The 10,201-nt window shown below is 35.0% G+C and overlaps 2 protein-coding genes across 2 annotated transcripts; one reads left to right on the top strand and one right to left on the bottom strand.

Annotated features, from left to right (window-relative positions):
* Positions 1–307: 307 nt before the first annotated feature.
* Positions 308–2,150, bottom strand: LOC116015377 (10 kDa chaperonin 1, chloroplastic). The gene is made up of 7 exons (XM_031255420.1): positions 1,977–2,150; positions 1,794–1,858; positions 1,611–1,661; positions 1,168–1,233; positions 1,020–1,067; positions 803–832; positions 308–617 (listed from the first exon to the last, which is right to left on the bottom strand). Exons 1-7 carry the CDS (start codon positions 2,062–2,064, stop codon positions 549–551), a joined length of 417 nt encoding a protein of 138 aa, XP_031111280.1. The 5' UTR covers positions 2,065–2,150; the 3' UTR covers positions 308–548.
* An 839-nt stretch (positions 2,151–2,989) lies between these two features.
* Positions 2,990–5,628, top strand: LOC116017174. Its single transcript, XM_031257708.1, has 2 exons — positions 2,990–3,342; positions 4,928–5,628. Exons 1-2 carry the CDS (start codon positions 3,264–3,266, stop codon positions 5,539–5,541), a joined length of 693 nt encoding a protein of 230 aa, XP_031113568.1. The 5' UTR covers positions 2,990–3,263; the 3' UTR covers positions 5,542–5,628.
* Positions 5,629–10,201: the final 4,573 nt, after the last annotated feature.

Below are 10,201 nucleotides of genomic sequence, written 5' to 3'. Positions count from 1 at the left end.
GGGGGGGGGGGGGGGGGGGGGGGGGGGGGTGGGGTTTCGGTGACAAAGGAAACCTACAACTACTATTCATTGGATAAATTCCATCTTGTGACCTTATCTAGCAAAGAACCACGAGATAAATCAACCTAAGTTGCCTATAATTGGCCGGTTCGAGCCAAGAAAGGCAAGAAGGCTACGATTCGAACCCATAGCCTTCTGATTACGGGTTTGTATGGTTAACCATCTTGGCTATATTACCTCGATTGAGTTCACTTTTGAATACCTGGTAAAAAGGGATCAAATACTACATACATGACAGAATGGGCAATGAAAGCAAACAGCTCTTAAGCCAAAATACTATGTATATTGACCAAACAGAGGATGAAAATAAACATATTTAAGTTCAAAATCTAGTCTTGATGTTCAATGACATGACAAAGCCAGAAATACATGAGGCTGCGTGTCGTCGTCTCCTGAGTTAAACCGGAGGCAGCGATCCCGCACAAGTACAACTCGAAACACTAATGACACAAAAAATAGCATGTCTGCATTGCCTTTGTAAGTGCAATCTATTCGACCACGGCCAACAAGTCACTCTCTTTACAGAAAACATGCCTTTCCTCGGTTCCCAAGTTCACCTAGCAGAAAATCAGGACAATTCTGTTTCAGTCATGCACAATTCACACCGACACTTGGTTTGATTCAAAGTAACCTCAAAACAGAGTTTGTTCTAGATTCCTAGTATCCTTTGACCACATTTCTAACAATGTAGGTTCAAGAACGTGTTTATATGGAAAATATCATCATAATAAGAACGACATACCTCATAAGCATTCACGTCGGAGAAAAGAACCTGTGCAAAATAAGTATTCCAATCAGATAAACATAGCTATAAAACCCGCGAAAATCAAACAATGCTCCATTCTGCATACTTTCCACCTTATACGAATGTACTTATGTACTACTTGGGTACTTTCCATTGCCATAGGCCATAACCACAACAATTTGGCTTAACGAATCAAAGTGTCATAAAAGCTTACCTTCTTACCAGCCTCCACTTCAGAAACCTCGGTTCCGACAGTGAGAATCTACAAGAATATATATTCATTTTTTTGGTTAAGCATCAAAGTAATATCAAACTCTAATATGTAAAAGCGAACAATACTAATTGAACTCTACACTACCCACCTCTCCCATAAGATACCGTTCAAACTTCACCGCAGATTTAGGGAGCAAAACGCCTCCAGCAGATTTCTGCACAACAACCCCATGCATTAAAAACAACACTTTTCTTTTTGTAGCTCCAAACTATCACATAGCAGAAAATGCATTCTAATATTCATAGGTTTTTTATGGTCCATACATACATATGTGCATTAGTAGAATACATGAATCATTGAATCAATGTTGCTTATGCTATACTTCCCACTATATTGAGCAAAACAGGTCAGCAAACAACAACACACAATCCTAAATGACAACAAAATGCACTATGTTCCAGAGTTAAAATTTGACAGAGATAAGGATGTCTTATAACATAGTATAAACTATAAAGTCTAGCATGTATAAATAAGGAGAATTTCAACAGAATCAAACTGAAATTTAAAATAAAAAAAAAGATTAAAGAATACCTCAGGCAACTCCTCTAACCTTATCAAGACTCTATCAGCTTGTGGCACAACCTGCAAGCACAGACAACAAATCCCCCTTAAATTCATTGTTTTCCCATAAAATTTAACCAGAAATCAACTACCAATTCGAATAAAACTTGGGAAAAACACAGAAAATTCAAGGAGATGATATCAAAGCAAAACCTTTGTGGGTTCCCATTTTTGGGAAATGGCATTAACTCTCAGAGAATTTCTCCTCAGACCTATTCCTTCAAAACCAAAAGAAGAGCATGAAAAACAAGTTTTTTTTTTTTTTTTGGGATAATGCCCAAATAAAAAGGAGTAATTAACTAATTATTGACTAAGTTATGGGGTGTAAAGAAATACCAACGGGTCTGGGGGCGGGGGATAGAGAAGGGATGTTAATTGGTTGAGAAGTGAAGGGTTTTGCTAAGGAAAGAAATGCAGACGCCATGGATAAGGAAGGTAGGTGCAGAGAGATGAAAAATTGCGACGGAGAGCTCAGGAGTGTAGACTCTAGAGTGTTCGAAACTGGGTTTTACGAATCTGGAAACCAGGTTTTAAGGTTCTGGTCGTTCGCACGTTAAATTTGGGCCTGAAAGAGATTAAAACGGCCCAGAAAATGATGCATCTTGCAATCCAATGCTTAGAATTTGCTTCGAGCAAGATTCTTGTATAAATTAGGAGTTCAATTCTTAATAATTTTTTTTTTTTTTTTTATATATTAAAACTGTCGTACAAGATTTTTTTAGTCTAACATATTTTTTCTGACAAAAAATGGGATCACTCACTTTATGCGTCTCACATCTCGAACTAATAAGATTGTGGAACGATAATTCATAGTGACTCAACTGATCAAAAGAAGCTACAAGTTTACTCATTATATGTAAGATTGTAAGAAGTCTTCCTTATCTTTTTTATGATTTTTGAATTAACACATTTATTTACTTCAATATTGAATTTTGAATTTTACAAATATTACTTCAATAAGTTCTTTTTTTTTTTAAAGGTACTTCAATAAGTTCTTAATCGCCGCAATTGAAAGTATGAGAAAAGGTATCATATTAGGTCACTATATTCCATTTTTATGATAGTCACACTCAAATTACTTTGAATTTCGTCATGCAAAAATCTGTATTCCAACATAAACTTAAACTTGTAAATTGTAATCAATAACTTATAACTGTACTACTACACTAATAGTAACACTCACACTCAAACTCTAAGCAAAAAGTGAAGAACTTTGAAATGTATCAACGAAAATGGGAAGGCATTTCAATGGTACTGGGGTCTGCTGACACTAGTCATTAGATGTCATTAACGACAATGAGAATGGGATTTAGCAAAATCTTGGCTATAATCATTCCCAGAAAGAATTCAATTAACAGCTAACTGGGACCACCTTCTCTTCTTTTCTTCCTCGATCTCTGCAAACACTCAATAATTTGGCTTATTTCTTGTCTACAACAGCTAGTACAACTATAACCCAAAAAAACCCTTTTTTTTTTCTTTTTTTTTGTTTCAAAACCCCATTTTTCTCTGATTAAAGGAAACCCCTTTTTTGACCCACATTTCTCAGAAAAGAACCCACTTTTTGGGCTTAGGTCTGGGGATTCTTCTTTGGCTGGTGGCTTACTGGCCTGGTTTTTGAGGATGGTGAAGAGGATTTGCTGCTTTCAGAATATTATTGTTCTCTCTGGGCTTCTACTTCTAGTGTGCTCCAAGGACCATGGTAAGATTATATTTCCTTTATTTTTTTTTATTTTTTTTTTCTGCACTCAGTTGTTGTTCTCATTGATAGTTTGCTGATTGTATTTGTTATGGTTATCTGAAGATCTATTATCAGTATTATGGCTGCCAGTTTTTCTTTGTATGATTGATATGTTTGAAAACAGCCTAGTTTTGGGTGGGCATTTTCTTGCTTTTTAGCTGCTTGGGGGTATCTAGTAGCTAAGTAGAGGATCTGAAGTGATAAGTTTCAGCTGAGGAAGAAAACCAGCCTATGATTGGTAATAGAGTTGCACATATTCTTTTTTGTGACTAGAAAAACTCGCTCTAGAGTGTATTTGGTAAATCCCGCCTTGTATCCCGGCCAACAAAGGGCCACAAGGAAACCAACATAGGTTAATTCCGCCTTGTAACTCTAGTCAGTAAGGGGACACAAGGAAACTAGCTTAGGTTGACCGGCTGAAACCAAAAAGGCATTGTGTAAACCTCACCTTGTAACTCTGGCCGAAAAAAGATCACAAGGAGGTATACCAGAATAGGTTGTTGATAGCTGACCGGTTCAAACCAAGAATGCCGATAGACCGCTCCCACTGGGAGTCTAATTTGAAACCTTGTAGTTATTAAACTAACAACCTCACTAACTTGGCTAGAGTTACCTCAATAAAGTTGGCACCTTTGGTTAGCTTATAATCCTTATATGCTGCTTTTGAATTTGAGAAACTTCCATGTGCATTGCTCATTGCTGTGAATGTGACTATCAGTTGAAGATGGAACAAGTGTTTACGCCTTATTACTTCATGTCGTTTGAAGCTATGGATAGCTTAAGACAGTGTGTCTAGATATAGGTGTATCTTTCTTGCTAATAAAACTGTGCATATTGTATTCTGTTCCATATATCCTACTCGATATCAGCCCGCATATTGGTTCTGCAAACCCTTCTCTCCAAATGCAGCCTTAGCGCTTCCTCTCCTTAGGCTAATATGCTACACTAGACAAAAGATAACCCCAAACTAGAAGTGGCACAGAGTCGACCGCTAATTTACTTGATGCATTTGCGTCTTTAACTAATAGGTATCCCGGGCAATGACTCTCTGCTCAAGCGGCCAAGGGGAGGCCTCTTAACCTCGAGAGTTCAATCCCCCTTGCAGATTTACCAAAAGTTAATAAGTATTTAGGCATTGCGTGGATAAAAACTCTGCTTTAGGATTGATGGTTTATGGTTATGGGCTTCATTATATTATGACATCAAAGTTCTATTGCAAGCAGTGATATGGAGGAGTTAAGAGCTACTAACTGAATTGAATTACACGCAATTGTATAAGGAAACGAGAAGGTTAGCATTTGTCAGTGTATGTTTCAAGACAACGAGGAAGGATGTTCCCTTTAAGTGTGTCAACTCTTTGATTCTTTGATTTGCGTTTGAGATGAGATTTATATATATTGTTACTCGAGTTAGAAGCAAATAGAGATATCATAAGTTTTTCGCTATGGCATGTAGATAGACTTTAACCCGAGAGTTTTTGCTATAATTAAGTACTTTCTTGAGGAGTGTATTAGCGATAGCTCTTATGGCTGTTTCCATTGTGCAGGGAATTCTGCAAACGATCTCGTTGAGATCATCAACAAAAACCGAACAGCTCAAAAGCTTCCCGAATTAGGCAGCAGTCCCGGGCTTGGGTGCATTGCCTTGCAATACGCAAAGGAATGCTTAGAGAATTGCAGTGCTAGTAACACTGTAACCTGTCGGCCTTCAGAAGATGACTTCACTGAAATTTTCGCCCCGAATTGTGGTGTGGAGCTCCCAACTTTTGGGACAATATCCGGGCGCATTGTTGGCTGCCAGAAAGACTATCTCGACCCTTCGGAAGCCTTCTCACACGTCCTTGTTCACGACCGAGGCACGCTCTCCCTTCTGAGGAACAGAACTCACACTGAAGTCGGGGTAGGCATAATCAAAGCCCACAAACACAAAGGGCCATACTTCTGGTGCGTTTTATTCAGTAGCGGTAAGAGAAATTCCACGTTCATTCTAGACGATCTTGGCGAGGGCATCGAGCAGAAGACGGGATGCTATAGCGGGACCAACACCCCGTGCAGCAGTGCACACAAACATGGTATGCACAACACAATCTGGTTTACGCTTTTGCTACATTTTATTACCTTGTCGGCCCTAGTTTCCCCCGAGATTACTCCAAGAATGTGAAAATCCCGCAATGTCCTTATAACTGTCTTCCCAAAAGAACAATCGAAATTCCACAATGCAAGTTTTGACCTCGCGTTTTTTACTTTACAATTCATACCAGTTTAATTAACCGTTTTGATCTTCTTGCAACATTAAAGCTTTATGGTTCTGTTGTTCCAACCTCGTAACCTAGAAGATGGAACAGTTGACGAGAAACATAACCTAAGAAACTTGTAATGGAAACCTTAGTCATGAAAAGACATTAAAGTGAAAGAAAGCTTGAGAAGAGAGTGGTGTTCTTAACTAATACTCCTTGCTTGAGAAGAAAAGTTGTTGGACCAATTCACTTTTGTTTTGTCTGATATCTCTTTTGCCTTTTGCTTTGAGAATTTTGGAAAGGTTGCTAATGAATTTGGAAAGCTTTTTTGTGTTGTGTTTTTCAGTTCTTGTATGTATATCACTATATAGTAATAATATATATAATGAGGATTAGATGATAACTAGCAGCTCCATGAGAATGTATAGACTATTCTCATAAGTCCATCTAAAATAATCAAGGTAAAAAAAGTAAAGAAAAAATTACGGTTTTTTTTTTTTTTTTTTAAATAATTATGATGGTGTATTTTGGAAACGTTTAATAGCGCATTTGCATGTGTGCTTTATTAGTTATCCGCGGATCTATAATAGTGCAATATTAGTTATCAGCGGGTGCACTATCAAATGTTTCCAACTGTACTATTGTAAATTGTAATTACGGAATGTCATTGCATTTCTTCCCATTTTTTCTTTAATTCCCGATCCTCATCATTCTAGATGGACGGATGAGATTAATCACTGAGATTAATCACACCTTCTCACAGCTCACAGGGCTATTGGTTCTCATGAGAGTCTGACTATATATATATATATATTACCCTTCTCTCTCTATATATTAACTTGTTTTACCAGAGTACAATACAAATTATCTGTAATTAGTTATCATCATAAAACTAATATGGGCCTACTGCAGGACTTATCAGCAGACAATTAATTCCTCTTTTTGACTTTCCTCTTCTGAATTTATTTCTCTTTTTTCATTTTCTTTTCAATGAGATTGAGAGAAAGCTTAAAACTTCATCTGCTTTACGATTTAGGTCATTAATATTCAAAAGTAATATATTGTCCACATAAATATTAATGGAGTTTTTACTATATCACACAATATTTACCATGCTTCAAAAAGTAATATAATGTATTTATTGAAGAAAACTTTCATTTTTCTAAATGAAAAAATAGTTTAAAAATAGAGAACAAAGAATGAAAGTATAGAAAAGAAAATATCCACACCGTGCAGTGTTAGACTAATCTAACTGAGTCTTGGTTGGACCCATTTGAGAGGCAATTCTCCCAAGGGTATTGCTACATATACATGAGTTCGATCGAGCCCTTGAAAACATATATAGTTATTTCAACGAGTATGGTATGATATTATACAACACCATAATAATTCTCACGTACCGATTATATCCTTACTATTTATCAATGTGATCATTAAGACCATCTTTTAAAAGTAAAACTTAGAAAAAAAAAGGTTTAGTTTGTGTTGATTTAATCTATCCAATAAACAAATTAAACCCCCTATTGTATGAAAAAATCAATCCTCTTAATTGGATCGACTTGGTGCGAATAGAGATTAGTACAGTCGAGTATAGTACGGGTGCTTCTTACGATTAGAGCTTGCTCAGGACACTACCTCGTAGCCTGACCAAAAAAAGAAAGAATCTATCCAAGAAACACAACTCTCTACCTATACTAATCCAAACAAGTTGCTAATGGACAAGATCAATCATCATCACCACCCTAATTAGCTAAAAGAAAGACCAAATTAATGTAATTAGCAAAGTTTAAGGATTGAGTGCTGTGTGGGAGTCACTGTTTCTGGAAATCAAAAGGGTTTTGCAGAAAGAAAGGGGGGAGTTTGGTGGACGAATTTCACTTTAATTTTATCTCTTTCTGAGACTTTTAGGGCATTGGTGACAGACAGATATGGTTCTTGCATGCGTGCAGGGCAAGTAAAAAACCAACCTACAAATGGATTTGCTAAAGAGAATTTGGAGAGAAAAAAAAAGCAAATTAAAGTCCAACTCATCATGCTTTTGTTTAGGTTAATGTTGTTTGATCAACTGCTTCATTCTCATCATCTTCCTCAATCTATTGCACTACTTGGTTTGTTAGGAATGGGTGTTAGTTTGACCAAAACTTTGAGAAATTTATGTCTTATTGAATCAATAAAAAATCGTCCACTAAGGTTTAAGAAAGATTGTCAACCGAATCAAAAAAAAAAAACAAAAAAAAAAAAAAGAAAGAAAGAAAGAAAGATTGTCAACTGTATCGCCGAGAGTCAACCCTAAATTATTTTGAGCTTATAATTTTTACTACTTATGATGCACGAAAAGTCTTAAAATACAGGGTTTGTGTGTGTGTTTCGGGCATGTTTCTTTCTTGAAAACTCATTGAAATTCGTCAAAGTCTTTTTGGATTGTTTCTCATGAACAAATTTCAAAAAACTTTTTTTTTGGTCCCATGTCTCAACCTCCTTGTAAATTTGTTGGAGCTTTGCAAAAGTGACTTGAGGAGACAATGAGAGGTATGTGTTGCATACAACTACAAAGAGTTTAATTGAGTTGTCGATGAGCTGACTAAGCTATCATATCAGTAAAATTGGGGGCTTCAACGCCCCAATCACCCATCTCCCTTTTTTTTTTTTTAATGATGATGAGAAAAATTGTAGTTACTACTAAATAATGTGTACTAAATAAACTCCACTCATATGTAACAATCAACAAATTACATAAAAGAATAATAATAAATCGCATTAGAAAGATCAATTAAGTGCGTGCCACAAACTCGACCATGTTTCACCTTAAGTTTTCATTAAAAAAAAAAAGAGTAAATTATACTAAGTAATTATTTTTAATGGTAAGTTGAAATATGATAAAAAGATAAGAGCACGTAGGTGTCACTATCTGCCTAGGTATGAAAGATCTAGGATGTAGGACACTAGGCAAGACAAATTAAAGATCCATGTTTGAAGGGAGACCTGCTGGATTTTTTTTATTTAAATTAAATAGAATTAATCGAAAATGATTAGATACCGTTTGGACCCCCCAAAAAAATGGATAACCTAATAATGTAACAATGTGGAGGAATTGATGTCACATGTACAGAGCAGATGAAGTTGGTATGTGGAACTGGAATGTCAAAATTTCTGTCTCTGATCGAGTAGGTGAAGTATAATTCTCGTATTTAAAAGTCACAAATTTAATTCTTACCAACACTCTTTTGGTCAAATCCATTATACTGGGGCTTCCTAGTATAATTTATCTCTCTTGTGCAATTTACGAGCTATTACACGAGAAAACTTGATCACATATACACCATTGAATAATGACTATGAATTTTCTTTGTCATTATAAAAAAATTAAATTTCACAAAAGAATAAAATATTGCTAGCAAGAATCAATAGAACGTTGTAATATTAAATTAAATATTACATATATAATAATATAAGTGAAATAGCATAGAAGAACGAAACAGGAATTATTAAATATTACATAATAATATAATGATGATTTCATGTAATTAAACAACATCATAGGTAGAATTGGATAGATTAAAGTAAAGATAAAATTGTCCTTAAGCCGAGGCCTTTTCGTTTTCAAGTAATTTTTTTTTGAATATTACTAACTATATTACAATGAAGTAATTAATAATTCTCAGTTTGGTTAGCGTGAGTAGTCGTACACTCTTGTCCCTTAAAAAAGGTCGGAAGTTCAAACCCCAGTTTAAATATAATACTGTACAAGTTTAAAGGTGTCTCTTACAGTTAGGGTCTTCTCAAGATACATCGTAGCTAACCAAAAAAAACTTTGAATTGGAATAATTTTATGTACATAATAATTTCCTTTTTAAAATAATAATCATGTATTGAAGATTTGAAGTATGTTTGGGAGGCGTCAAGTATGAGGGTAAAAATATAAATTTCAGTATTTTGTGCCTTTCTATTACCGTTTATGTATAAAGGTAAAAGCGTGTCTTTCAATAACAAGTTTTTTTTTTTTTTTTCAAATTACAATAATTCTATAGGTCTTTAAACATTAAAAAATTGTCGCAATGGACTTATGCACATGATTATATAGAAGGAGTGTGCAAAAGGCTAGAGTTTTCACTTCTACTATTTCTTAGTCAATGACTAAATTTAGAACACAACCAATAGTTTGAGAAATTTAAAGTCAAAGATATAAAGAGAAAATGCTAATAGTCTAAAGAGCAGTTCTAAAATTAACTCTAAATAGTGACAAGTTATGAGTCATAACTCGTAGTTAATTTCGATAACTAATGTCCCAAATTTGACCCATCCAACATAAATTAACTTAAAAGTTAAAAAAAAAAAAAATCACCGATCTTATAGTTAGTCATAAATTAACTAATGTCCCAAATATGACCCATCCAACATAAATTAACTTAAAAGTTAAAANAAAAAAAAAAAAAAAAAAAAAAAAACCACTGACCTTATAGTTAGTCATAAATTAACTATTGTTCAAAATTTGACCTATCGATTCTATGTGCGTGAGAGCTGCTTATTTGCATTTTTGGTTTGAATTGGTCAGTTATGAACAACCTAAGCTAGCTTATTCTATTA

Source organism: Ipomoea triloba, chromosome 4 (genome assembly GCF_003576645.1).
Source record: "Ipomoea triloba cultivar NCNSP0323 chromosome 4, ASM357664v1".
NCBI classification, from domain to species: domain Eukaryota; kingdom Viridiplantae; phylum Streptophyta; class Magnoliopsida; order Solanales; family Convolvulaceae; genus Ipomoea; species Ipomoea triloba.
Note: the sequence above shows the minus strand (reverse complement) of the source record. Positions and strands in the feature narration are given on the sequence as shown.

Excerpts from the sequence above, each read along its gene's own strand:
- LOC116015377 (XM_031255420.1), bottom strand. The coding sequence starts at position 2,064 with ATGGCGTCTGCATTTCTTTCCTTAGCAAAACCCTTCACTTCTCAACCA. Across the intron at positions 1,662-1,793 it reads AAAAATGGGAACCCACAAAG|GTTGTGCCACAAGCTGATAG; the intron begins GTTTTGCTTTGA and ends CTGTGCTTGCAG. Across the intron at positions 833-1,019 it reads AAGTGGAGGCTGGTAAGAAG|GTTCTTTTCTCCGACGTGAA; the intron begins GTAAGCTTTTAT and ends TATTTTGCACAG.
- LOC116017174 (XM_031257708.1), top strand. The coding sequence starts at position 3,264 with ATGGTGAAGAGGATTTGCTGCTTTCAGAATATTATTGTTCTCTCTGGG. Across the intron at positions 3,343-4,927 it reads AGTGTGCTCCAAGGACCATG|GGAATTCTGCAAACGATCTC; the intron begins GTAAGATTATAT and ends TCCATTGTGCAG.